This window comes from Passer montanus, unplaced genomic scaffold (genome assembly GCF_014805655.1).
Source record: "Passer montanus isolate IOZ18808 unplaced genomic scaffold, ASM1480565v1 scaffold73, whole genome shotgun sequence".
NCBI classification, from domain to species: Eukaryota; Metazoa; Chordata; class Aves; order Passeriformes; family Passeridae; genus Passer; species Passer montanus.
In genome coordinates this window covers 2,536,680-2,564,269 of record NW_024372481.1, presented here as the reverse complement: position 1 = coordinate 2,564,269, position 27,590 = coordinate 2,536,680, and the positions used below count along the sequence as shown (strand labels likewise).

General features: G+C 44.1%; 1 protein-coding gene across 6 annotated transcripts in view; it reads left to right on the top strand.

Annotated features, from left to right (window-relative positions):
• DENND1A (DENN domain containing 1A) overlaps positions 1-27,590 on the top strand; it is a 152,164-nt gene that overhangs the window by 64,339 nt on the left and 60,235 nt on the right. For all 6 annotated transcript variants that reach the window (XM_039730577.1, XM_039730579.1, XM_039730576.1 and 3 more), the window contains exons 7-12: positions 381-461; positions 2,566-2,619; positions 6,204-6,314; positions 10,092-10,192; positions 15,958-16,003; positions 24,585-24,686. In XM_039730577.1, the coding sequence (XP_039586511.1) occupies positions 381-461; positions 2,566-2,619; positions 6,204-6,314; positions 10,092-10,192; positions 15,958-16,003; positions 24,585-24,686 (495 nt within the window). The remainder of the gene's footprint in view (positions 1-380; positions 462-2,565; positions 2,620-6,203; positions 6,315-10,091; positions 10,193-15,957; positions 16,004-24,584; positions 24,687-27,590) is intronic.

The window sequence follows — 27,590 nt, the reverse complement described above, 5'->3', positions numbered from 1 at the left end:
GCAGTGATACAGAAGATCATATTCAGCTTGGCAAGTGCCTCTGAAAGATAAATACACATTTAATTTTTTTTTGAAAAAGATAAAGAGCAAGACTGTGGCTGTGGGTCCGACCCAAGTCCCTGCAGTCACCCATGCTGCCTGTCCTGACTCCCTGAGCTGTGTCCAGCACAGTTCCTGTAATCCTGCAGTTCCCATATTGCACAGCCCCATCAGTCTCTGCCAGCTGTCTGATCCAAGCTTATCACGGGCAGTAAAAGTAGAACTGATCTTACAAATGCAAAATGCTTACCCACCCCCTGGCCTACCCTGCCCTTCTGGCTGAGAGCTTGCCTGGTGACAGCAGCAGTTTGCTCACTATTCCTGGTTTATTCTCATTTCAGGATAGTCAGAGGAGTGAGCTCCTGGAAACATTTCATAAACTCACCATCCCTGAGCCAGGAACCTCTGTTCATCTTGGAGTGGTGAGTGTGGGGGGAGATGTAAACTAAGGTGTTTAATATTCATTCCATGTCCTACTAGAGGAATGTCAAAAGCAATCCTCTCTCCTGGAGCTTGTACACAGGTGTTGTTTTCCTGTGAGGAGCTGTGAAATTCCCTTTTCACAACTGGGGCCCTCTGCTTCCCTCTCCCTAACCTCAGATGTCTTTGAAATGCAGTTGGTTGGAGGAAGGCTGTGTGTATTCCCCTGGGAATGTCTCACCATACCCTGGGTGACCTGCACGAGGGCAGGAGCACCAGCAGGACATTTATTGCCCACAGCTCCTGGCCCTGGGAGTTTGAAGGGGGAGAGGCTGGGAAGCAAACAGCACTTCCCTGTCACAGCAGCCTTGGGACTATTAACTGCTCATCACATTTTCTGGTTCCTTCTCCTCTTCCTTCCCTCTGCCTCAAAAACCTCACACAAAAAAGAATTTAATTCATTTTTGTATTTTGTGAGAAAGTTAAGCAAAGCACACTGACAGTATAGATGTGGGATTTTATTGATAGGATTGTATTTTGAATTTAATCTTTTGGGGATTTGGGCTTCATTTTAGCAGCACAGCCCGTGCTGCAGCTGTGGTGAGCGCTGCAGAGGCTCCTTGCTGCTGCTGCCAGCTGAGAGCTCATGTGGACCCTCCTGGGAACCTCCCTTGCATTTCCTTTACTCCCTTAAGCACCTTCTGGCAAGAAGCAGCTCGTGCCCCTTGCTCCCCCAAGGCTGGCAGTGCCCAGGGGCAGCTGTGTGGCCCTGCTGGTCCCCGCTGGCTCTGGACACGTCCCCAGCCCCTCAAAGACCCTCCTGAGGAGCAGCATTCCTGCTTAGGGCATGAGCTGCCTCCCAAGGCCAGGGCATATTCCAGTTTTTTCATACCAGTGGGGATATTCCAGTTTTTTCATACCAGTGCTTCCAAGGAATGCTGCCTGTCTCCCCTTGTCTCAGCCATTTCATGGGCAATGGAGCAAGAAAGGATAGAAAAAAGCAGCCCAGGGACCGTGCCTTTCTGATTTTATTTTGGCTGTTTCTGAGCCCATTGCAGGGTCAGACTGAGGTTCCTCTGTGTGGTACAGCTCTGAGTGCTGTTCCTCTGCCTTGGCATTGCATCTTTGCAACCAGACCAAACTAAACTAAACCAAACCAAACCAAACGAGTGAAGCATCAGAAAGCCAAACTTGTGTTTCTCATTCAGTGTCTCCATTCAGTGGAGCTGTGGTCCCTGCCTGCTATTTCAGGTTACAGCCTGATCAGGAAGCCCTGAGATGGCTGAGATTTGTGTGCAAGAGAACTGTGCCAATTGTGGAGCTATGCCAAGGATGGAACAGCCTTTAAGGCTTCAGCCAGTAATTAATAAGTAACCTTTAGACAAATTGTGAAAATCTTAAAAATTGTATGAATTGTGTACAAGTCCCATTCTCTCCTTTCCAAAGCCCTGACCAAGGATCATGCAGGCCATCCGTGGTCAGACTGGGAGCTGCAGTGAGCCTGGGCTCCTGGAATGCACACAATTAAAAATACTGAACCATAGAATGGATTATGAAAATATGAGAGCAATATGGTCTTTCAAAATGTGCTTTTAGGGTGTATAAAAGTCACCTAGAGCTTTTCAGTGCTTCTCAGGTAAGCAGGCCTTGAGCCTTAGGAAGCAATTCCCAGTACATTTCCATAACCTCCCCTTGGCTGGAGTGAACCTCTCTGTGCTGAGTCAGAGGAGCCCTGCCTGCTGCTCTTCCTGAGGTCCATCCTGCCGTGGGCTGGGAACTAGCTTCACTTACAGCCTGCTTGGAGTTTCCTTGGCATCTGTCACTGTGAGCCTGTCTGTGGCAGCAGCTCTCACCAACAAAAACATGGAATATAACTTTCCAGGAGCATCTGATACTTTCTATCTTACTGCATTTCCTATTGCCCCTGTGATGTGGGAACCCAGCCTGTGGAATCCAGGGCAGAGAGCTCAGGCTGGTAGCTGGTAATTAATGTTCTGTCATTTTTACTTAGCTGAGCAACTGCTGTTCCTGCTGATACCAATACCAGTAATATATTTAGATTGCTTTCAACATTATTGAAATAATCAATATTTGCTCTTTTTGTAGCACTCTTACTTTACTGTGCCTGACACCAGAGAGCTTCCCAGTATACCTGAAAATGTGAGTATTTGGGAGAACCATACACTTTATTGTTTCCATTTAATGGCAGCAGCTATATAGATGACAAATACTGCTCTGTTTGGGATAGGTTTTATTCTGTAAAATACTGAGCATTCAGGAGCTGACAATCTGCATGTGTGATTAAAAGCTGAACTGTGTGAAGGACAAGGCACTGATGGGCAGATTGGTGTGGGTAAAACAGCAGCTCTGCCAGCCCTTCACTTCCAGCCCCTGGAAGAGTGACCTGAGAGAGCAGGAAAGTGCTCTGCTTGCTAGATGGCTCCTGAGAATGCCAAGCACACCTGGGCTCTTCAGTCACTTTTTGGGAGACTTTCTAAGCCTCACACAGTCGGTGTGTTCCAGCCTGGCTCAGCTTTCCAGCCAGATGATAAGTCTGTGGGGAGACAATGCTGGCATTTGCTTCTCTTAAATACTCTTTAATGTGCTCCTGCTCTGTCTCAGCCAAACTCCTGTGCCTGACATCTCCGTTTTCTTCCCTGAGCATTTTGCGGTCGGTCTCAGCATCATATCCTTCAGCTGATGGCATGAAAGTAAAAAGGGAATCATCAAGACATTCCATCTCATTTGTGGGTGATTTGTATAGCAGATAGCATTCGGGGCTTTTTGTTTGCCTTTCAAAACACTGTTGCTGGTTTTTCTGTGTTGCAGACTCTTCATACTGACACATATTCTGACAGGAAATTTAATAGATGTGCTCTTTCTTCTGAGGTGCTTTATTTTTGTGCAAATATGATATGCTGGGTGTAATTCAGGAATCAATTCCTGCGTCTCAACCAACCATTAAATCTTGTCCTAATACACAGAATCATAAAATCCCAGAATGATTTGGTTGGAAGGGACCTTAAAGCCCATCCAGTGCCACCCCGTGCCGTGGGCAGTGACACCTCCCCCTGTCCCAGGGTTGTGTAATTCCTTAGGTTTTTATCTACCTGTTAAAGCAACTTTCCTGTGGAAGAGGAGCATATTAGGGAATAATACAAGGAGCTTAAATGGGCATAAGTCTGCTGTATTTTAATCAATTGACCTGATTTAGTAAAAATTCCACAGATCTTACCAGGAATTGCGTTTAAAACACATCTTAGCAAAAGTTTTAGTGGTGCCAAACTTCGAAGTTGGATGTGATGATGAGTGGAGAGCTGCAGAGCTCTGTTTGGAGTGTTAACAAAACTCCTGGAATTACCTGACTTTGTGTCAGATCAAAGTGTTTAATTAGTTACAGAGCCATTTAGCATGGGCACTTTTCTGTAACAGCAACTCATTCCCTGCTTCAGGAGATGTGAGTTGTGTGACAGATGTGTAAATGCAGAGTGACCTCAGAAATAAATGGGGCTGGTGGCAGGAAATACAGAGCAAGGCTGAAATTCCTGGTACTAGCTGCTGTGTTTCAGAAGCAGCAGGTAAGTTAACAGGCTGAAACGATGGCATTTTCTTGGGGATGATGTCCTGTGTATTTTTGTATCACTCAGTCCAACTTCCTCTTCAGACGATGGTGGAAGAGAAGGGATTTTTAATCTCAAAAGTCAGTGTAGTCAGTGTGTGTTTATTGATATTAGATAGCAAATGATCAGATGGATGATTGATCTGGGAATAAACTTTCAAAGGAGTGTGAGGGAGCTTTGTAGTGCTCTTGGTGAATTTTGAGAGGAGTGGGGTTGCCTGTTCTGAAAATCCCCCTTTTTGCTGCCCCAAGAAAGGTTTCAATCCTAGGAAGCAAAATACATAACAATTACCCTGCAAACTGGAACGCTTTCATTTGTATTTATTTAACTCATTCATGGTTTTGTCACTTACGAGACATGTCTTTCAAAATACATGTGTAAGTCCCAATTTCAGCTTCAGAGCTGACAGCTTTCTTATAAATACAACTTCGAGGGAACACGTGAATCTCCTCAGTACCAATACATTTCCATGCAGCCCACATGGTTCCCAGGTGTCCTTGGCAAATCTCGGAGAGCAGACAAGACTGAAACCTTATAAATCTTTCCATCTGAAGGTACATTTGTGTGTCATGTCATCACAATAAACTCGATGAAAGAACAATTGCAAATCAAGTCCCCACATCTATTTTCCTCTTGCAGGGGAGGCTGTTGCCTCACAAACAGATCTGTGTGGAGCAGGGCTGCGTCCCCGGGCTGGATGCAGGGATTGTGTGCTGCTTTTGCTGTGCCCCTGAGCTGGGTGCCATCAAAGGCAGTTCAGGGCTCCTTAAAAATTCTTTTAATTCCCACTATTAGCAGGAATTGTGTCGTCACGCGCTGTGTTTTGGCGTGGTGGAAGGGTGGGTGAGAGGGGGAAGAAGAGCTGTAGAGAAGACAGCTTATGTTTAGACAAAAATATCATGTTAATCAGCACAGATGGGATGAGAAATACAGAAAAAGTACATGATAGTTTAATAGGTTTTTGGCAAAATGTGTTGGCTTTTTTTTCTCTCCTTTGACTGTACCTGTCTGTGGCTCCAGCTCTGCTGTAACAAAGACCTGAATGATTGTTTTATTTTACATGTTTGAAGCCAACCATAATGAGCTCAGTTTTTATCCCTCTACATACTGGTACCAAAGTCTCCCAAATACAATGCTTAATTTTCCTTCAGCTCTTTGTGTTTGGATGGCAAGCTGGGGAACATATTTTTGCACAGTATGAAGCATCTTGGCAGACTTCTCAGGCCAAGTATCTTGGATCTGTCAAAAGTGCTAATAGGCTTTGTTGAGCTTCTTTAAGTTTCTAAATCATATTTGCTTTTTGCTTTTCTGCACTTTTTTATTTAAGGATGATTAAGATTGCACTTGAATTCATGACTAATCTAATTTTTCTCTCACATGTGCTTTTTGTATAAGGCTGTCTTTATCCTATAGCAACCCTTTCATGTCTGTAAGAAGCTATTCGGAAACAAATCCCCTAATTCAGCATTTTTGGGTATTACCTTTTCCTCCACCTCTCCCCTTTTCTTTAATTTCTCTGTTTTAAGAAGTGAAGTGCTCAGAGAGAATTCCCTTCCTCAGCCTGCCCAGGGAAGTGCTCCTGTCTCCCACCAGGGATGTCGGGGGGCCCGAAGTGAGGGGCTCAGTTCAGACAGCTGGGTTTGTGTGTGTGAAATGACCAAAGGGTTCCCAATAGTCTGAATTGTTTTAGCACAGGCTGAGCTCACAACTGAATTTGCTGTATCAGAATTGGCCTCTGAGAGCTGCTTTTAGTTTTGGATGTGGGTTTTTGGTACTTTATCAGGCAGCTTTGTAGTCTCCATAAAAGGAACAGAAGATTTTTTTTCTCAGAGAAGTATCTTGTATTCTAAAAGCTGTGTGTGAAACATCTTTCACACTTTTATTTTATTTATTACTCCAAGACCAGCTTCCCAAAACTTAGGGGAGACATACTGCAGTTAGAAAGGCCTCTGCCATAAGATGGAATCCTGCTTTCTTTTGTTAAGCCACGTACTGATGTAGCACAATAGAAGGATGAAATCTCTTTGGTTTGGGGTGTTTTTTGTTGGTTTTTTGGGGTTTTTTTGTTAAGGACACTTGGTTTCGTAATATCATGAGTCAAAAATGATTCTTGTCTCTCCCCAGAGAAATCTGACAGAGTATTTTGTAGCAGTTGATGTCAACAACATGCTGCATCTCTACGCCAGCATGCTGTACGAGCGCCGCATCCTCATTTGCTGTAGTAAGCTGAGCACTGTAAGTAAAATGCACAAGAATTTCCTCTGTTCACAGGATTTCATTTTTTAAATTACAGTCATATATAGGAAATTAACTGATTATCTCCAGGTCTGTCTTTCAACCTCAGTTATGCAGCCCCAGCTCAGTTCTGTGCCTTCTTGTGAGGATTTTGTGGAACTTCTGTTGGGCCCTGATGTTCAAAAGAATTTTTTGGATACAGGCATTTTTGTGTCTGTTTGGTACACGAATGTTCAAAGACCTTTGCCATAGTGAAGTCCTTTATTCAGAATTTACTTGACAGGGGAAAAAAAAAAGATAAATGACACTGTCAAATGGATGTTCCAGTGACCTCTCTGGATGGACCAGAGGAGTGGGCTAAAGTACATTGACAATGCACAGTTTTGCAGTTGTGTTTGATAAGGTTTAGTCTTAATGCTCCTTAGGCTCTGTCAAGTGTCTGAGAGATGAAAGCTGCTGAATATTCTAGAGTACTCTCTTCTAAAAATGGCTGGAGATCAAAACAAGCACAGGGCTTGATTCAGTTCAAAGTTTTGTGTTATGCATTTCAAGGTTTAGCAGTCAATAAGATTGTGATTTTCTTTATGAAAGCAAATGCTCTGTGCTCGTGTTTGCTCTGTAAATGGCTATTGATTGCTTTCCTTTGTGTGTGCTGAAGATGGTTTAACTAATTTTGGTTTCTAGTGCTGTGGGCTGAGCACTCGAGCAGTCCTGGCTGAAGTGCAGCTGCCAGTTCCATTTCCCGGGGCTGTAACTGTGGCTGGCTGTAGGACCAGGCCTGCCTGCTGCTTGAGATTCAAACTGCTCCTGGCACTGTGAGAGCTCTGCAAGGCTGAGCCATGTCCACAAACCCTTGTAAGGATGGTCTGTCAGCACAGGGCAGAGAAATGAGAGGAGTAAGACCTGAGACTTCATCCCAGAAAAACTATCACAATTCATTGTGAAAGGAAGCGAAAGGAGAATTATAACAGCCTCTGGCACCTAATAACAATTATTAATAATGTTTACAATCAATCCCACATTTAACTGAAAGCATTTAAGTGTTATAAAGTTTAATATCATAGAAAACTTGTAAAATCTTAACTTCTCTATCTGCCACATGTTCTATGTCCTCACTACTAAAATAAGGAAAATTCCATCCAGGTCTGGTAATGGAATAAAATGAAGGAGAGGTGTTTATTTCAGCAACCTGCAGAATGAAAAGAACAGTAAATGATCAGAGAGGAGGGAAGAAGAGAAGGGCTGCCCAAAGCATTTCAGAGGTTGTGTGGTTGGTTGGTTTAATCTCTCCCTTTGTGACAGAGCCTGGGAAGAGGAATTACTTACCTGTCACTGTGCCTTCCTTAATGAGCCAGTTCACAAGTGGGGCTGCGTTTTTTTCCTCTCTTTCTGCTATTTCTCTTCCTTTTGCCTCTGCCCAAGATAAAAGCACGTCTGGTTCTTGGGAGGGAGGGGTATTCATACTGTGTGTTCTTAGCTTACAAGTTTCTCTCTAAACTGCTGGCAGCTTGGTGACAGTGTGAGGCAGGTTTGAGGAGCTGGGCCGGTGCCAGCGGGTGCCGCTCGCCGTTCCAGCCCAGGAACGTTCCCTGCTCTCAGCCTGTGCTTGGCACTGCCAGGACCTTGTCCCTGGAAAGGAACCAAACCCCCAGTCCCGAGTGCAGCCAGCCTGGGGGGCTGCTCAGGGCTGCTGCCTTTCTTTGGGGCTTTTGGCTTTTTAACACAAAAGTGGAAGGGACCTGTTTGCAGTTCATTGCTGTTACCCTTGGGAGACACACTTCACACTTAGGGCTTGGATTTTATACCAGGTAAGAGAGAGAAAATGAAACCACCACCCTGGGTAGAAAGGCTTTTATGGTGGAATGAATTCTGTGCTCCAATACATGATCTCAAATTCAAATTTTGATTTTAAATATCCTTATATCCTTAAGTTGAATAAGATGTAGAGGTAACTGAACAAAGCTGTGTTTGTGAGCTATTTTATAAACCATGTGTACTGAGCCTATGGAGAAATGGTAGCTGTTTGCTTGGATTTTGTTCTTCTCTACAAACAGAAATGCAGATAATTTCTCAAAATGTTAAAACAGGTATTCCTGTTAAATTTCATTACATATTCTGTGATCTAACTCCTCAAGGAAAGCCAGATATGAACCAAAATGATAACTGCCCTGTGCCTGGCAGAAGCTCACCTGCTGGTGGGAGCATGCTGCTGCAGAAATGAACCAGAGCTCTCCTGCAGGAGCTCTCTTCTCCCTCAGAGCCCCAGCACAGGCACCCCGAGCTGTGCCCTGGCTGGAGAGGGCAGCAGCACTGCCTCTCATGATGAGCTGCCTTATGAAGCTCTGAAATGGCTGAAACTTGGGGATTTCAGGGATGTTTCTGTCTGGCTCCATCATACTGAGGTGGATTTCTTTGCTTGATTTTCCTGTGACTTTAGGAGTTTTAGCACAAAGCAAAGAATCCCATTGTGACAGGATACTGCTGGAGCAGAGCTTCCCGTGCCCCTTCTGCCATGGCACAGGGAGCTCTGACACAGCCTCTTACTCCTTGCCTGGGGTCTGACTGGCCTCAGGGCTCTGGGGGTGAGGAATTGGAACATATGAACAGTTTGATACCCCATATATGCTAGAATTAACATCATGATTTGTCTTGGCTTAGTTTGATCTCGGACACCTTCAGACCACACAGGGACCTCAGTCCTTAGAGTTTGTCTCCTCAGGACTTGTGAGCAGCACTGTCCCTCCTTCCCCCTACCCTGGAGGCATTAAGTGCTCAATTTCCTCCTGCCTCCCGAGACCTGGGAGGATTTCTTGAGAGTTGTGTTCAAAACATCTCTCACAAGTGAAGCTCAGCATAGTGCTTGAGCTGGGTGTCCCTGGAGATGAAAGGACACTGAACTGGGAACATGGCAGGGTGGATGTGACTCTTCCATGTCCCCTCTGAGTCTGCCTTGGATGTGTCTGTGAGTGCTCGGATTTATTTATTTATCTTATTTCCCCAAGTGTGTGTGCTCTTATTACTTTCTTACAGTATTTTGCCTATAGCTTTTGCTGAGATTGGCTTATTGAGCATTACCACCTGCTCCATATTAATATCCTTAGTGAATGTGACAAATATCCTGCTCATCTTCTTCTCCAAATTAATAGTTATTGTTTGAAATAGGATTGAGAGCAGTAATTTCCTCTGTAAGGATTCTCCCCATGGCTTCACTGGCACTTGCCTTTGCTATTTCAGTGCCTGTCACACCAAAACTCTTCTGTGTGAGTTTTAACAATATAACTGATAAATTAAATGGATCAAATGATTAGCTGAAGGCTAATTCGATAAAATTCCCTTTTAATTCATCAAGATTTAATCACTGAGTTTAGTGTACTGTGTTTTTAAGAAATGCATGTCATGTCTTTTTCAGTTGGTGTTACAGTTTCAGAGCAGTTTTATGGTGTTTAATGGATGGTAATTTCCAGGTTTGGGACTTTTGCCATTACTATTTCTTTTTCCCTTTGTGTTTTCATTTCCATGTTTCTGCTGCTTTATCCAGTGCTGGGTGTTCTTTGCAGGTTGGGTTTGTTGAGTGAATCGTGTTCTCAGCTGTTCACAAAGGCAGATGGCAGCCACTCCTGCTCCCCCCGAGCCCCTTGTTTTTGCCAGCAGTGCTGTGTATTTTCTGATAAAGCATTGAGAGGAAAGCAGAATTGGTTCTTTACCTTCTTGCCTCCAAGTTTAGCACTTGAAGCTCGGGGTTTATCTCACTTCTGCTGTGGTTTCTGTGTTTTCCAGTTAACTGCCTGCATCCACGGGTCTGCAGCCATGCTCTACCCCATGTTCTGGCAGCACGTTTACATTCCTGTCCTGCCCCCACATCTCCTGGACTACTGCTGGTAAGGCATCCGTGTGCCCCCTGTGTGTGCCCCTCAGCACAGCCCCGCACGAGGCTCAGGTGAGGGGAGCTGCTCCTGGGGATCCAGCTGGAGCCAGCAGTGAGTGAAGGCCTGCACACCAAACCGTGCAGCTTAAAGGAAGTTTGCTCCTGTGCAGCTGATTTAAATGTCCTGTGTGCCTGTCAGGAACTGAGCAGCATGTAAAGAGTTATCTCCTGTGGAAATGAGCCTTGCCTGGCTCCCTGGCAGGAAGGGCAGGTCCCAGTCATTTGCAGTGCCAGCAGGTGCCTCTCCCTGGATAATGGGCTTCTCACGTGTAATTAACACTTGGAGAGGCTGCCCCAGCTCCCCTCAGGTACCTGCTGCTCCAAGGCTTTGCCTTCCAGATCAGTTATTCATGGACTTCTGACAAAGGCAGGGCCAGGGGCCCGCCCAGAGGCTGAGAAAGCAAACCCTGGGGCAGGAGAGAAAGGCAGGAGTCACCGAGCATCACTGAGGGCTCTTTGGTGGCCAACACCCAGCCAGGGCAGGAGGGAGCCAGGCTGAGGGCAAAGAATGATTTCAGAATGTACAGCTGTTAGGCAGCTCACAAATGCAACAACTGATTTCCTTACCCAGCATGGAACTTTAATTGGAGAGGTAGCGGCACACTCGGTCATTGTTTGAGTCAATTTAGCAACAATTTATGAGCCATAAAATATTTCCCAAAACACAGTCCACCATCTATTTTGTGAACTTGGAGATGTCATTTTTGCCTGGGAGGACAGAGCAATCAGCTCTCTGCTTTAAGGCAGTATTTCTGCTTCCTGGTGTCTGCCTCTAAAGGGAAATGACCTGAGATTATCTAAAATAGAAGAGTTCCATTTAATTTTAATTATTGCCTGGTTATTTCTTCTGCAAATATGACATAAGAATTTTAGAGAGCTGAAATGGGAACAAAACTTAAAGCAATGAGAATTCTTCAGTTCTTATGAATACAGAATATCTTGTTCATTCAGCTGGCTGTGCTCATTTCTGACTCTGCTGTGATGTTTTGAATCTTCTCCTGCTCTTTTGAAACTCACAGAAGGATGGATAGAGTGTGTCACTCGAGATCTTTGAAAGTTTTTTGAAAAAAGTATATTCCACCTGTGATTATTTGCCTTTTGCTTCCCATTTCCCTCTTGAAAGGGTTTTCTTAATGTTTCTGTTTCCCTGCATTCCTCACTGATGTACCTGCCCTCAGAACTGAAAATGCTGAAAGGCTGTGGCTCCCGTTTGCTCTCAGTGCTCTTGCTCTGTAGTGGGGATGCTGACTCAGTGCTGCTGGATCCTCCATGGGGCTGGAGTGACTTCAGTCACCTCATCCCTGTCGTGGGGATTGTTGAGGACACGGGCCAGGGGGGGAAGCAAGGGATAGAGTGCTATCCTTTATTTGTATTTTTTAATTAGGCACTGCTCTTTAATGTATTTTCAGCCCAGGGAAACACTTTTGGTGCGGGAAACTGAAATACTGTCACTGGAGACCATACCTTGATGCACAATTGCTTGTTCCTTTGAGTACAGATCAAGAGAGAAGTACAGAAGCACAGCTGCTCTGCTGGTGGCTGGTTTGGGGTTGTTTGGTTGGGTTTTGTTTCTTTAGAGCACACACCAGCAGTGCCAGAAGTCCTGGTTAGTGAGGTGCTGCCACCAGGCATCGACAGTCAGGCACGTACAACTATTTGAATTTGGCTAGATCTTGTCCATCCATTTCATTGGGAATTTAAACATTTGGTGATGTGAAGGAAGCAGTGTATCAATTTTCCTCATTACTTTTCCCACTTTGTTTTCTGTGTGCCATAAACCCACTCCCACTGTGACTGTTTGTTTCCTTCTGGCTCTCAGTGTCTGTGTTTAAAGGGAGCCCTTAGAAAAGCCCTGCTCTGCTGAGCTGGGACACAGCTGAGTGTGTGCTGAGCCCCAGAGCTTTGTCACCAGGAGAAACAGTACATTTTGTAGGGTGATTCAAACAGTCTTTTCTATCAGACAGACAGCTTAGCAGCCAACATGAATCAATTCTGAGAGCACCCTGGCACAGCTGCTGAACAAACGCTTCTGTTGGGGCAGTTTGCCCTTTCTCTAGGAGGTTTTTTAACCCCCTTTCTCCTATTTTCTAAATCTGCATATAGTCAATGTGCTCCTCGAGTAGGTGGAGGCGGAGCTGGAGTCCTCCTGCTGCTGGGAAACAAAAATTCCTGCCTGGGGAGCTCTGGGTGGGCATTGCCATTGAGCCTGGCACACCTGGGCACTCACTGCAGCCTCTTGTGGTTGTCAGTGTCACCAGGCTGCTCTCCTGGTGACACTGCTCTCTCAGCTGTGTGTTCCCTGCCTTCATTGCCATTGAGCCTGGCACACCTGGGCACTCACTGCAGCCTCTTGTGGCTGCTCTCCTGGTGACAGCTGTGTGTTCCCTGCCTTGTTCCAATTTATGCAGTCAAGTTCCTAATTTGCATCAACTGCCCCAATAAATTTTGGGTGGAATTCTGTTGCATTTCAATGAGGAATGTGAAGAGAAATCAGGAGGCTGCCCTGGAGAGGGAAGTACCAGGTTTGTGGAGACAGGCACCCGTTAAGTCAATGTTTGCAGAGCAGGACATGAATGTGGTAAATGTGCTCTCATCCATTCTCCTGGAACAGTGAGGCAAAATGGTGAAATCCCTGCGTAGCTGTAAATAGGAGCCTTTTGGAGATCCTTGGGCTTTTACATTACTTTCCTGGTGAATTGCAGTGTTTTTTAAGGCTGGGCTTTTTTCACTTAAGAAGAAATGTCCCTCTATTTCACCTGCTTCTCTTCCAATTAGTAGTTGCCCACCTCTTGGGAGCATAATTAAGAGGTCTCTAGTTTGCCTAAGGAAACGAATTAAAGAAATTGTAAAAATGCAACTGTAATAAATGGGCAATATATAGCCATTATGTCCCCAAAATCCATATTCATGCTTCTGCATTGCTACTTTAATGATTTGATATTTACCTATATAACTCATGTGATTATAAATAAGGCCGATTGCCTTGGGAGCCAGCCTAGCACAAGAGGAGTAATGACCCCTCTCTTTGTTCCAAAAGGCTCACGCAGGCACTTTGTTTGAGCAGTAAATACATGTGGTAGAAACTGATACTTCTTAATTTTGCACTTAATGGCTATTGGCTGCCAGCAAACAACTTTGAGTAATTAGTAGTTGTGGCTGTAAGAAGCCCCAGGACTGATGAAGTGTCAAGCCGTGGGGAAGGCCTGCTCTGAAGGGCAGTCTTTAATCTGCCAGGGCTCCCAGAAGGATTAAAGGTTGTGCCGAGTGTTTCTGCCCTTTATACAAGGGATGCTTCTTGCTGAACTTCGCTTGGAAGTCTTGCAAGTACAAATCTACCCTGATAAAATATTAAAAACTGCTGGAGTGTTCCACGTCTCGGGACCTGAATGGCAGTGAGGAAGGACAGTTTCAGAGTGCCCTGGGTGGGGAAGGGGGGACACACCACATTCCCCTGCACAGGATGCTAAAGGTCGGCTTAAATAATGGCCTTTTATTAACTCATGGTCAAGAGAAATGGTGATAAAAACAATTTATGAAGCCTGACATGAACTTGGGGCATTTATTTCTAAGTGTGTTTCCTATTCAGTCATATTGATGAGTGATGATGGAAGCACAGAATCTCTCTGGTAGATTTTATTGGAAATATTTATGCTCTTTACCAGAATTACATTTTATTGAGGTTATTTATGCAGTCCCTGTAATTATTTTATGTGCTGTATTGCTGTCATATGTAATGTTTGTCACTTCAAAATGGAAAAGATGAGCCTTTGCATCCAAAGCTGATCCATGTATCTTGAGCCATATCTTCCCTTGCCACGTTTGGAGATGTTAATAAATGGCTGGCTTTCAGGAATAGTGCACTCTTCCTGTTTCCTTTCATTACACGAGCCCAGGTTCCACTAGATGAGACATTTGCAGGGTTAAGACTTCCTGCCGAGGTTCCGACTTTGTGCGGTGGGGATTGAAGCTGTGGCCTTGCTGGAAGTCCTTAATTGGAACCACATTGGTGGCGGTGGCACCGAGGGGCCGGGGCAGCCCGAGCCACAGCACTGCTTCATCTCCCCGTGTAAAATTCCTGCCTGTTCCCTGTTCCCCTGCTCCTGAGCTGTGGCCGCTGGAGCTGAAGAGATGGCATTTGCACAAGTCAGACGTGCCATGCCAAAGCAGAGCTGGGCTGAGCAGCCCTCGTGTGGCAGCGAGTGCCCAGGGAGCAGTCACACCTTCTGCCCCACACCTGGGCTGTGTTCAGCTGGCACCTGAGGGATTCCCAGCAAGCAGAGCCTTTGGGATGGTTCTGTGCTGTAGAGCCCCTCTGGGCTCTGCCCCAAGGGGCTGTGGGGGTGCACTCACTGCAGTGACAGGACAAGGCGCTGGAATGTTCTGCCAGTGAACTGGGAAGGGGTTGTGCAAGTTGTATGTGTTTCATGTCTCAGAAAGGAAAAAAAATGGTTTCACATGGAATTTCTACTGCGGGGGCTGTTTCCACCTCGGGAGAGCATCCTACAGTGTGGTGGTTTGAGGGGGTGTATTAATAAACATAAATATTAATATGCTTATCAGTAAATATATTTTTTAAGGTATTTCTCAGGAAAAGGAGAAGCAGGGATTTTTGCTGGCCTGGTGTCTCAGGAGCTTTTTCAGTGCTGTACTGCTCTTACTGAGCAGTAGGCACCAGCTTAGAGCAGCAATATGGGAGATATTTTAATCCAAGGCAGTACAGTGACATTTCTCTCATTTTTTCATCTGAAATTGAAAATGAGCTCTTTGAGCTTCTGCATCCAAAGCGAGCCGAGGCTCTATTTTAGAAGTTGTGTCTGTCTGTGTGCGCTGCGTTTCGCAGGCAGGATGTGCCATATTTGCAATTAGCAGCTCTGGCAGCCTCGCTGATGGCTCTGATTGCGAGGGGGAGGCTGCAGGCAGCTCGGCACTGGAAACCCTGGACACGAGAGGCAGCTCCCACCCGGGCTCTGCTGCTCCTTGGGGTTTGCCCACATCAGGGGAGGGACATGCAGAAGATCAGTCTCCCCTTGAACACTGGGGCTAACAAAGGCGTCACGCCTGTGTCCGAGGCTAAAGCCTGGCCTGAGCCTCTGGGCTATTTAAGTCTTGTGTCCTGAGGGGAATATTGGTATCAGCAGATGTCCCAGGAACTCTGGAGTTTATCAGGATCTTCAAAAGTATTTTTTATATTTTCTTTTAGAAATGAAAACATGTCAAGATTTATACTTAAAAGTAAATGACTTAAAAATGTGTTTGGACTCATTCAAAGAATTCAAAACTTGTACTACTGGGTGATGTGTATACGTTAAGTTGACCACTTGACACTACAACAGGGTTCAGTTTTTGAAAGAATACTGTTGGAAAAGTCTGTGTATGCTTTTAAAATTGCAATAACACATTTTGTTGGATTTCCAACAAAAGACCCCATGTTTAATAGCTGTCCTTAGATACCTGCCTAAACTTAATCACTTAGCAATTCTGTTGACAAGAAAAAGTGAAGTCTTGCAGGAGTGGGAGACTATTGCATAGTAAAAAACGTATTTCAAATATGGACTGACACTTTGTTCACATGTGATTTGTTTGTATATACGTTATCTGTTATTTTTTAAGCAGAACCTAACCCAGTATCCCAGTGTTTTGCTGTAGCTGATTTTATAAGTCACGTGTGTTTTTCAGGGTTACGAGGATGTAAAGCTGTGTTTCTTTTCCTCTCCACAGTGCCCCCATGCCCTACCTCATTGGAATACACTTAAGTTTGATGGAGGTAAGTCTCTCTCACCATTTCTGAAACTATATCTAGTGCTATGATGGAGAGCCAGATTCTGCAGGCAATGCCACTTCATTCATATGCTTAGAAGTGCACTCCCCTGTTCATTTGGGAGTGCTGGGGAATGGAGGGAGGCACACAGGATCAGTTGATGCTCAGGGGCCTGGGTTGCTCCCGTGCTCCTTGGGCAGATTCCCAAGCCCGGCGGTGACGAGCTCACGTCGTGCTCCCCTCCCCGCCCTGGGCCTTCATTTAATCACTTCAGTGCCTTGCTTGGACCCAAGCACAAAGGCACAGTCGATATTAAACCACAATGTTGACAGTTACAGTTCTCTTTTAGGCTTTTGCAGACAGATTGTAATTTTTTAAATGTTCAAAAGATCTGAAAAGAAGGAACTTGCAGTTAATGTTAACACAAAGCTGGCAGAGCACCAGCCCTCACAGAAAGCTTCTCCTATAAACAATTCCCAGTAATTCATGTGACTTTAAAAAAAAAAACCTCTAAAAGTGGAAATAGCACATTTGCTTTTGCTTCCAGTACTGGTGAAACTGTGGATGACTTTCCTCAAAAGTATCTGGGGGACAACAAAAGGTGCTGACTTAAGGTGCCTGTGAAATCCTGATCCTCCCTGACTGTGCCCCTGGCCCAGGAGTGCTGGGTGGGGAGAGGCATTCCTGTCCAGGGAACCCGGCCTCCTGGGCAGGGCTGGAGAGCTGGGTCTGCACCTGCCCCTGCCATGAGTGGCCCTGTGTTCTGGTTCAGATCCTGTGTGTGCAAATGGAGCCTTCCTGTTCAGGGTACAGAACAGTCTGGAGAGCTGGGGTTTACATCACATAAAGGAATTCTTCTTGTATTGAACATAACAAGGTGTCATTTCTGGAAATATTGGTTAATATTCTTTCACTAGGGCAAATGTGTGTAATAATGATGCTCTGTGTGTTTGTGTGTGCTGTGTAATATCCCCCCTTTTCCAGCATTAATGGGAGGTAATTTTAGAAGGCAGTTTTTTCATGAAAAGATAGATTAAATGTACAGGATGTCTTTTTTCTTCTTAGCATCCTGGGTACAGGTGATTTTTTATGCCCTTTATACTGCTAAACTAGGTAAAGAATTGCAGTCCAGTGTGTTTGTGAATAACCAGTTGGTTAAAAAGTCAACACATACTTTTGTTTGCACATCATATGCTTCTGTTCAAGGGGTTCCTCATAATCACCCTTGGATACTGCACAGGCAGGAGTGTGGGAACATCTAGGAAGAAATGTGTTCTTCATATAGATCAAACTTTCTGCCCCACAGCCATCCCAGGCAATCACTGGTGTGATTATTGTGGTATCTGTAAAAGATGGAAGGGAGCTGGTAGGGGCTGGCAGAATATCTGCATGCACACACTTGGCAGCTTTCATAGATACTTGTGCTCACAGCGAGCTCTGTGGTTGGCCTGGGAATGGATGTAGAAAAGAAATTTAATAATTACACCTTGGAGTTGCTTTGTGTGATGTCTCACTCCTGCCTTGCTCCAGAAATCCATTGCCTCTTCCTTTGTCTCCGTGTTTCAGACTGCAGGGCTCTGTGGGCCTTCCAAACTCCATCTGTAAAAACTCAGAAAAAGGAGTTGCTCTTGGAGAAGCCAATTTTCATCCATTTTAGTAACTTGTGAAAAAATCTGTTTAGTACTAAATCCAGTCTGGCTTTTGAATAGCCAGAGATTCTGGAACACAGACACGCTTTGGCAAAGTACAGTTATTCAAAGTGCCTTATCAAATAAATGAAATAAATAAACCAAACTGTTTTCTCTGCTCTTACGGATAAATTCAGTTACAGACAGAACTGCATCTTGCAGCTAACTCTGCTTTTTCCATTGAAAAATAACATGAAATTCCACAGTGGCTGCTGGATCTGTCTGGTGGCAAGTGCTGCAGAATTTTTGTGCCCTGGGCAAGGGAAGGTGACATTTGTCACATGAGCTGGACACTTCCTAGGTTGCCTCTACTTTGTGGTGCTGAATGCTCACTCTATTTGTCCCTTCCTTCATATGTAAAGTTGTGTGGTCTTTTTCTTTAGAATAACATTGTAGTTGCAACAGCTCAGTTCTTTTTCTCATGACCTGTCAATTGTGTTTCTTTAAAAGTATATTATCTTTTCCACACCAAAATAATTTTATGAACTAGAACTACAAACTACTGTATACTAGAACTACAAACTACTGAAGGAATACTTCAGTATTCCTTTTCTCTAAGTGCTGAGGTTTCACCAGTAGGACTGTAGAAGTGTTCTGTTAATGCACACGTTCCAGTGCCAGGACAAGGGGCTCGTCCCAGGCCTGTCCTGTGCCTGGGGCAGGTGGGCCCCTGCCCTGGTGTGGAGCCCAGAGTGCTGCAGGTGGGTCTGGGCTCAGCCTCTGCCCCAGCGCCTCCCATCCTTGGGTTTGTCCTTGTGCCAGCACCAGTGGCAGCCTCATCTTGCCAGGGAAGGCAAGATGGCATTTGGGATACAGGAATCAACTATTTTCTACCTCTGGTCTTGTTTCTGTGGGTTTGCTATCCCAGTGTTGGAACGGGGCCTCTGGAAGAAGCAGAAGTGTTGGTGACTTCAAACAAAATCCAGCCTCTCTCAGTTCGACAGATCTGTCCTGAACTGTTTGGTACCTTAAAGTTAGTTTGCAGTTTATTGTGTTCCACGGGGGCTCTGTAGAAGGAACAGTTATTTTAATGGAAAATGACAAATTTTTCTTATGATTAAAATATCAAGCCTATCCATTGACTGTTAAATCTAATTTGCTGTGACTGAAATGTTCTCCAGTGAGATAAGATAATCTCCTGTTATAGGTCAGAGGGCTCCAACTGATTTATGGGGGAAACCTTGGTAGAAAATACAGAGCTGTGTTTTGTGCTCTTATTTTTCAGCTTTTCTATCATCACCTAGTTAGTCATTCTTTATAAGATTTCCATTTAGCAATCCATAAAGTGACTTCAAAGAAGGCTAAAAGTTTATAAGCTGTTGGATAAGCAAGGCTGGAGCTATCACATGAATAATGGAACATGCTTATGGAACTAATTGAATTCATATTAGATGAAGATAAGTACTTAGTAGTGATAAATAACGAGATAGGAAAATGAAACTCTATCAGAAGAACACACCCCTTTCACTATCTTTTTTGTGCCTGTGCACTGTGGGCTGTTTTAGTCTTAGATGTATAAAACTGCCCTGTGTGTCGGAAGCTGTGTCCAACTTGGTTGCAGCCCTTTACATTTTGTCAGAGAAAACGATTGTTTCTGCAAGTGTTTGTGGAGGAAGGTTATCAGTGTGATGGTGCTGATGGAGGGGGAGTGCCCTTGACCTAGGAGCTCCCTCTGGAATTCGGGCACATGTGGTTTGGATTGAGTGCTGGGGATGGCTGTGCTGGGCTCTGAGCTCTGAGCTCTGCCGACTGCAGCGTGCCGGGACCACTCAGGGAACACCCACCCGTTCCTGCTCTGCTGGGGCACAGACACAGCATGTAGGGTTAGAATTAGCACTGGAAAAATATTTTATATATTTTTTATTAATAGTCCAGTTATTCAAGAACTTTTTCTGGGACTTCAGAACTGTAATTCTTACAAGATTATCCAGAATTTGTGTGTGAAACTACACACTGCATTTCAGAATGTTCTTCTAACCTTTTTCCTAAGGAAAGAGGACACTGGTATATATCATAAAAGCTATATGAGTAGATTTTTGTTTTACTTCAACCCGATATCAGTAAAAATGTTCCTGTGAGGAAAGCAATGCTCAGTGAAATTGCTGTTGTGTGGCTCGTGGTAGGACACGGAGGCTGATCTCACCTGGTGTCAGCAATGTCTCCTGTGCAGCCAGGGGAGTGGAGCTGGGGCTCTCAGAACCCCCCACAGGCTTTTGGGGAGCACTTCTTGGCACATTCCCCTGCTCCTGTTCGGGGTGAGGATGCCCTGCTCGGGATCCAGTGTGACCACAGCCCAATTAGTGTGCACTGGGTCTGAGCTAACGAGCCCTGAGCACGGCTTCTGTGAGCTTGGGCTCAGGCCTGCCCCTGCCATGGGGGTCCCCTTCCCAGAACACACCCTGAGAATTCATTGACCACTGGCATCTGCCACTGGTACTGTTAATTGTTAATTATATTTTTGATTGGGGTGAGAAGCGTTAATTAGCTTTTCCCACCCATTTATACTTAGTAAATCAATGTTTTTTCTACCTGTAACTGAGGAAGTGCAGCTTTTCCATTGGATTTTAATGAAGGGTTATAGATTAACTTAAATCCAGGTCTTAAACCCCTAAATGCAGTTTAGCCACTCACAAATATTCCCAATATGGCTGTACATGGTTTCAGGAATATTGATAAAAATGCACTTAAAATAAGGCAGGTTACTTATGGAATTGTCTTTTATCTAGTTATTGGGGAAACAGAAATAAGAGCCATGTTTTAATGAGGGGTTCTGGGGGCATGTCTGGGGGTGAGTTCTCAGAAGCCAAGCCCTGCAGTACCAAGCAGGCTTCCCCAGGAGCAGAGAGGATTTTCTGGCGTGCCAGCACGGGTGCAGTTTGTCACTCAGTTGGCAACAGCTGCTTGTGATAAGGATCTGGGGAATCACCTGTAGGGGCTCGGGGTGCCGGGCGGAAGGGTGGGAGATGGGCTGGGGGGGCAGCCCACCTGCTGTGCCCCGATCAAAGGGCCCCGGGGTCAGGGGGCACATCCCGCTTAAGCAGAGCTGTCTGCTGAATAGCCATTTCAGATTGTAAATCTGGCCGTGATTTCATTAAGTCCTTCTGGCTGCTCTTGGGGCATGAAATAATAAAATTTTATATCCGCTGCCTTTCCTGCTTCTGGCAGCCAGATTGACACATTGTTGTCTGCAGCGTTGTGGTGTTTTCCTTAAGAAAATAAATGGAAACTATTAATTCAGTAGAGACAAGTCATTAAGCAAATGGATTTTAGACTTGTTGTGAATCATACTTTCTTAACAATTTCAGACTTAGTGCACAGGCTTGCTAGAATGCTAGTTTTTGTTAGGAGTTCAGCCATTCCAAAAGAATTGGTGGAAGATATCACCCTTTTACTGTTACAACATTTTTAAGATGCTGATCACGTTTGTATCTGGTTATAAAACCTCGTGATCAGCTTGGTTTATGTTTTGGCAGCAATTTAGCCGTGAAGTTACGCAAACCTGGTTTGTGGGAGGGAAGGCAGGGCTGCTGGTGTTTGATGGTTATGGAGGCTTTCTCGTTTTGTTTTAAATTAAACTATTCAATAAAATTGTTCACCTGAAAGAAGTTTAACTTGGGATTCCTTTATGGCAGAAGAAGCAGAACCTGCCAAGTGTAGCCAGGGCAGATAAAATAGCATTTAGTAAACTGGTGTTTCTGTTATGGATGAATACTGCTTCCAGAGTGGGACGGAGGAGCACCCCTTCATTCTTCTATTAGAATATGTTTTCTGTGTTTTTGTGAACTTCCACATAAAACATTTAAATGACTCAAGTGTTTGGCTGTCTGTGAGCAGGGCAGGCACCCGGGCTGTGCTTATTTACGGACCTGGTGTTTAAGGCCCCCCGGAGTTTGTTTGAAAAGTTAAGAGATTTTCACAGTAAAGGTGCCATTTCTGAAATTTAAAGTGCTCTTTTCACCAGGAGATAAGTTCTCTCTGATTAAGTCAGTAATTCTTACTAAGCCATGTTTATAGAGGCCATAAACAATGGGTTCAGTGTGCTTGTTAAACCAGCTTTCCATACCTCTCCACTCTTTTAAAAAGAGACATTTAAAATAAAAGGCAGGTGTAGATGTTAGTTTGATTTAGATGGATTTTAGGTGATTAATTATGGCTACGAGTAATTGGGCAAGGATGGCTAGGAAAGGTTTGCAGGAGTGAGATGTGATGCACATTTTCTCTGAATCTCTCCTTTTGACTCAGTACATCCCTGACCTTTGGGAAAATGAGATAAGGAGTCTGTAATGTTCATATTTCCTCTTGGTCCTTGCTTATCCACATTTCTTTTCAGCAAAATATGGACCTACTGAATACAGCCCAGTCTGTTGCACAGGTATCACTTGTAAAACTTTGTTTAGCTCTTCAGGAAGTTGTGAAATATGGACTGGGGCTGTGTGTGGCTTGTGGCTGTCCCTTCCCATTTCTGAAAATTGTGACAGCACACAAACTATGTGTGGGGAAAATGACCTACGTGTTTTTGTGATTCACAGAATCCAGTGGGGTTCAATGTGAGAATTGCTGCTGAATGATGGGAATTTTTGCTCAAATTCCAACAAGAGAGTAAATACTGTGATTTCCATGTTGGTTGGGCTGATTAGGTGCCAGGTTTAGTGAAAGAAGCATGTTATTATTTATCAAAAGCCCTTATAACTGCCTGATACTAGCTTTATCAAAGGTGGTAGTGGCAGGAGAGATGACAAAACCAACTAAGGATTAGGATCAACTGGTCAGTCTGTATTTCTGTAGAATGAGCCACAATCGGACCATCAAAAAATTATATGTTTGAATCCATTGCAAGAGAGATGCTATTAATCAAGTCAGTCTCCAGTGTTTTATTAAATCTGAGGGCTGGTCTCAAGGGAAATCCACTGCCTTTGTACAAATATTGCAAATCTTTCCAGTGAGGTTGAGCTCTTGGTGGTGCAGAGTTTATCAGCTTCCTTTTGGGTATGATGATTCCTGGGCCAGGTGTGGGGTGGTCACTTTGAGCATTTCCAGTCCCTGTACCATGGGGCATCCTTCTGGGTCATCCCCCTGGCTGAGCCCTGCCTGGCACAAGCCTGTTGTGTGCTCCACGTTTGGCTGCAGAGGAGGTGCAGATGCAGCAGCAGAGGGACAGAAACCCCCGGCACGTTCACCACGCCTGTGCTGCTTCTTCGGCAGCGAGCAGGAGCGGGGTTTCCTTCCTCCTGTCTTGTCCTGCCAGCGCTGCGGCTGACAAGCTTCTGGCTTTGGTTAAGTACTTTGCAAGACCTTTTTGTTGGGGGTTTTTAGACTCCTCTGAGTATAAGTGAGATTTTTAATTTTCTGAAGCAGGAAGGAGCAATCAGTTTGTCTGGTGCTTCCGGACTCCCAGAAGGAGCGAGGCTCCTGGGTTGCTTTAGAGTTTATCAGATGCAGCCAGCGCGGTGACCTTTGGTTCCTGCACGCAAAGTACCTGGCTTGGCAGGCCGTGCTGGGCTCTTTATATGGAAAGCATTAAATGTAATACTCTTCTATTTGAGCTGAAGAAATGTCCCATGAAGACCTGAACTTAAATGTCTGCAAAGTGGGTTTTATGGTTGTTGGGGTTTTTTTCAGCCCTAAGTACACAGCAGTTTGCTTTATAGACAGAGGACTGAGCCTTGAAAACGGAGGGTAATTATTTAGCTGCCTAAGGCTCAACTTTGCCATTGTTTTAGGACTTGAGTTCCTTTCTTTTAAAGGAAACAATTCCCTCCACCCCACAAAACCTTAATTAAAAATTGAGTATGTTTTTGTTCATTTTCCTGCTCAGTAACTTTCATTTGCTCCTGCGTGTAGGTAGGTAGGTACTTAAAGATTTTTTACAGTGTCACTGGGAAATTTCCTCAATTACCATATTCTATAATTCCAGTTTTTCTGATTTGGAATTTTCAAAGCTTTATTTGAAGAGATTAAACCTGTGTGATTAGTCAGTAAAAAAAAAAAAAATCAAGTCCTCTGTTAGTGGAAGAAGTGTTAAGTGTTTAAATGCTGCTCTGTTTGGTATCAGTGACTCATTTACTGTTGATTAAGCAGGGAAATCAAGCCTGGCAGTGTTTAAATTTGCTTAGATCACAGATACCTTTAGACACTCAGAGTCACAGGTACTGATGATCATTCTTTTGAGAAATAGGTTGTTCTTTTCTCTTTAATGTGTAGTAAGTACTGTTACAGAAGATGTGAACTTCAAACTAGATCAGAAACTTTCCCTCAATTCATGGGAACAGAAGAGAAAGTTCAGACTTGCTGACCAGGATATGGTGGAATTAAATTTCTCTTAGCTTTGTTTTTTTTCCCCCCATTTCAATTATTTACTGATTAGGCTCTCATAGGATCCACTTTACTTAAATGCAGTTGCAGACTTGTCTTTATTAGACTTCCAAAATTCAACCTGAAATTTGGAAACCAGTTCCCATCCCTGACTTAATGCAACTCTCAACTCCTGGAAAATCCACTCTATTGTTATTTAAATGAATTTCCAAATATAAAAAGATTTGCTTGAAATCCTGACTTGACTGGAAACTGTTAAATGTGCAAATAGGACACCACGACAAACATTAGTAGAGGTGCTTGAAATAAGTCTTTGCTTGAATAATCACAGACCCTCTGGTCTGACAAATTTCAGTGTGCATGTTGCTAAGAACTTCTGTCTGCCAACTGAAGGTTAATTTTTTTTGCATTGTAAACTGAATAAATAAAACCAATGATGATGAAGGCGGGAATATTGATTGTTTTTAAAATGGTTGTGGTTCTGTAGTCCCATGTTGTTCTGCCATCACTTGTGTCCTTTATGCATAAAATTTAATTTCCCATACTTACATTTTCCTTTCCCTTTTCCTGAATTTGCTCACATGTAGAAAGTAAGAAGCATGGCCCTGGAAGATGTGGTGATCCTTAACGTAGACACCAACACACTGGAAACCCCTTTTGATGACCTTCAGAGCCTCCCCAATGATGTGGTATGTATGGAGTGACCCATCCAAGGCTTCAGCTCCTGCTGGCTGCCACCCAGGGGGCTCACTGGCAGCTCTCACTCGTAGCACTGAGCTGCTTTCCCTCAGCTCTTGCTGTCCCAGAGTGTTTGGGAATGTTTGTTTCAACATTTACAGACGTGCATTGAAGCCTCCCAGTGAAAATCAGCCAATGCTCACGTGAGCTAGAAATCCTGCATCTTTAGTTAAGTGTTGTTTCCAAATGAAATCGTGTGAGTTTTTTTCCTGTGACTGCTGCCAGGTGAGCTTTAAGGAATTTCTTGCATTTTCTATCCTGAGATATGAAATGGATGCCTTCACATTCACCTCAATCACTGCTAGAATTCAGAACTCTTTTTCTTTCTCATTCACCGTTTTTATTGGTAAATTATTTCATGTTTTTAATAACTTGATAGCAATGGTGTATAAGTACTTGACATGTAATGGGATGCAAAGACATCCCACTTACTGCTGCAGTCATCTCCACTGAAGGAGCTGAGAGGGGAGAGCAGAGGAGTGAGAGTGTCAGGAGCTGTTTTCAAGGCAGAGAGTGAATGTTTAGGACAAGGTGGCAGGGGAAAACCTGGATTTCCTTTGCTAGTTGGGAATATTGTGCTGACAGTCAGATCTGAACATTTTTCTGTGCAGTTGAGAAATAGAATTGATGTGCAGGGAGCTCAGTGTAAGTGGTGTGTGAGGAGAAGCTGCAGGGAGGGTGAATGCCCAGTGCCTCCTGCTGTGACACCCTGGCATCCCAACGGGATCCCTTCTTCAAAAACAGGGAGCTCAGGAGGGAAGGGCCATCTTGATTGTGAACATTTTGGCTTTAGTCAAGCATTCAGTCTGTAAAAGTTGATTCCATTATTTTTTCTGGCATTCTATAGTTTTTCATTTTGATTTCACTCCCAGCATCCAAATCTGCCAGCTGGTCACTGCTGCTTGTGCCATTATCCACAACCCGGGAATGACAGACTTGTGAATTTCATGGAATTATGTAAGAAATGTCTGGGAACAGGGAGCACGGGGCCTCAAACATGTATATGATTTGTCAACAATCAAGTATTATATTAGATTTTATGAGACTTCATTAAAGGAGCTGTTGTGGGCACACTGTAGAACATCAGAAGAGACTTCTCCAATAAACGCAGAACTTCAAGCTTTGGAATGTAATAAATTTTAAGAGACTTCCTTCCTTTCATTATTTACTTTTACTTCACTTTTATAACAGTAAAGAGTTGTGTTTTATTAGTTCAAATTTCTTGATTCAGTTTTCCACAGGTCTATTTAAGAGCTCCATTTTTATCTCGGAGGATGTTGAGAGCAGAGCAGAGGAAGTGCTGCCAGCAAATTCAATTAACTGGCAGGGCTCACCAGTAGCATATACGGGGTATTTTTTTTCACAACTGCTATATAAATACAGCTGGGATTAATGTTTTTCACAACAAAGCTTTAAGTCGAGTCGTGTTGCGTTGTGTAATTAATGTTTGGGCTGGGGGTTTGTGTGGGATTTAGCTGTGGCTGCAGTTACCTGGCTGAAGCAGCTCCTCCTCCAGGCCTCTCCCTTCACACGGCTCCAGAGTTGGCTTTGACCACTAGAGAGCAGCTGCTCTGCTGTGCAAGAATTGAATTTCTGTCAGTTCTTTCATGCATCATGTGTTTGGAACTGTAAGTGGATCAAGTTGTTCATCTCAGCAGGGAAATGCTAAAGCCAATCCATTATACTTTTTTTTTTTTGCTTTTTTTTCCTTTTTGCTTCCCTGGGAGATTTTGGGAGTGTGTTTCCCCACTGGTCTTAGTCTAAGTAGATGCATTTATGATCTGAGAAACTAAAAATGTCTTCAAGAGTTTCCTGATCATAAATGCCTGTTATGTCAAACTATTCTGCCAGTTTTGCTACTTAATGTGAGCAGTGAGCAATTCATGCACTGCTGAATAGACAAAATTTACTTTGCTAAATTAAATCTATCTATATTCATCAGTGAGCAAAAACATCTTCTCTGTGGTGCATTCACCATCAGGTAATTAATCCAGTGGAAAATTTCCAAAAGCTGTTTTCCTTCTCTCCTTGAACTGCTTTTTAGATCAAGTGAATGACGTCTTATGATTATTTTAGATCCTCAGGTAGTGAGTTGTTCTTGAGTTTCATGATAGTGATGTTGCTACCTCAACTGGTTCTTGGAAATCAAGAATAAACTGTTCTTTATTGTTTAATTCTTAGGATCCAAACAAATATAGGACCCAGTGGAAAGGTCTTTCCAGTTGGAATTTGTGTCAGAGGAGCTGGACAGAATTGAGGCAGTTCCAGCAGAGTCAGCTCAAGTTGTTCCTTTGCCCCAGTTTACCTCAGCAGTACCTGCTGGCTGTCAGGCTTCTGAAGTGGTCAGGTCATGTCCCTGAAAATCAAGAGTTGTACTACTGTGTTACTGATTAACTATTTGCAACGTGAAAACCTGCCCCTTCTTCACCTTCTGCTTCTGATGTATTGCTGGAAATCTGGCAGCATGAGAGCACCCTGGGAAGTAACTTTCCTTTTAAAATAATCAATATTAAAAAAAGAGATTTATTAAGGACTGTGATTACAATAAGTGCATCTGCTGCTGACAAGTCTCCTACACCACCGTCTGTGTTGCAACGAATAGCAAAGAGGGGGTAGGAATTTTTCTTTTTTTTATGCAACCCGTATGGATTTTTCATGTATTTCCAAATAAGTGTCATCTTCTAGTCATAGTTGTAGTCAGAGCCCCACGTTAGAAGGAATAAAGTGTAAGCTTGCTCTGTCAGCTCGTGGTTGTTGCTAACTGGGGCCTCTGTGAGTCCCAGGCTCAGCTGGGGGCTCCTGTGCCTCTCCCCAGCGAGCCCCTGGCGAGGGAGCCACAGGGAATGAGCTGCTCC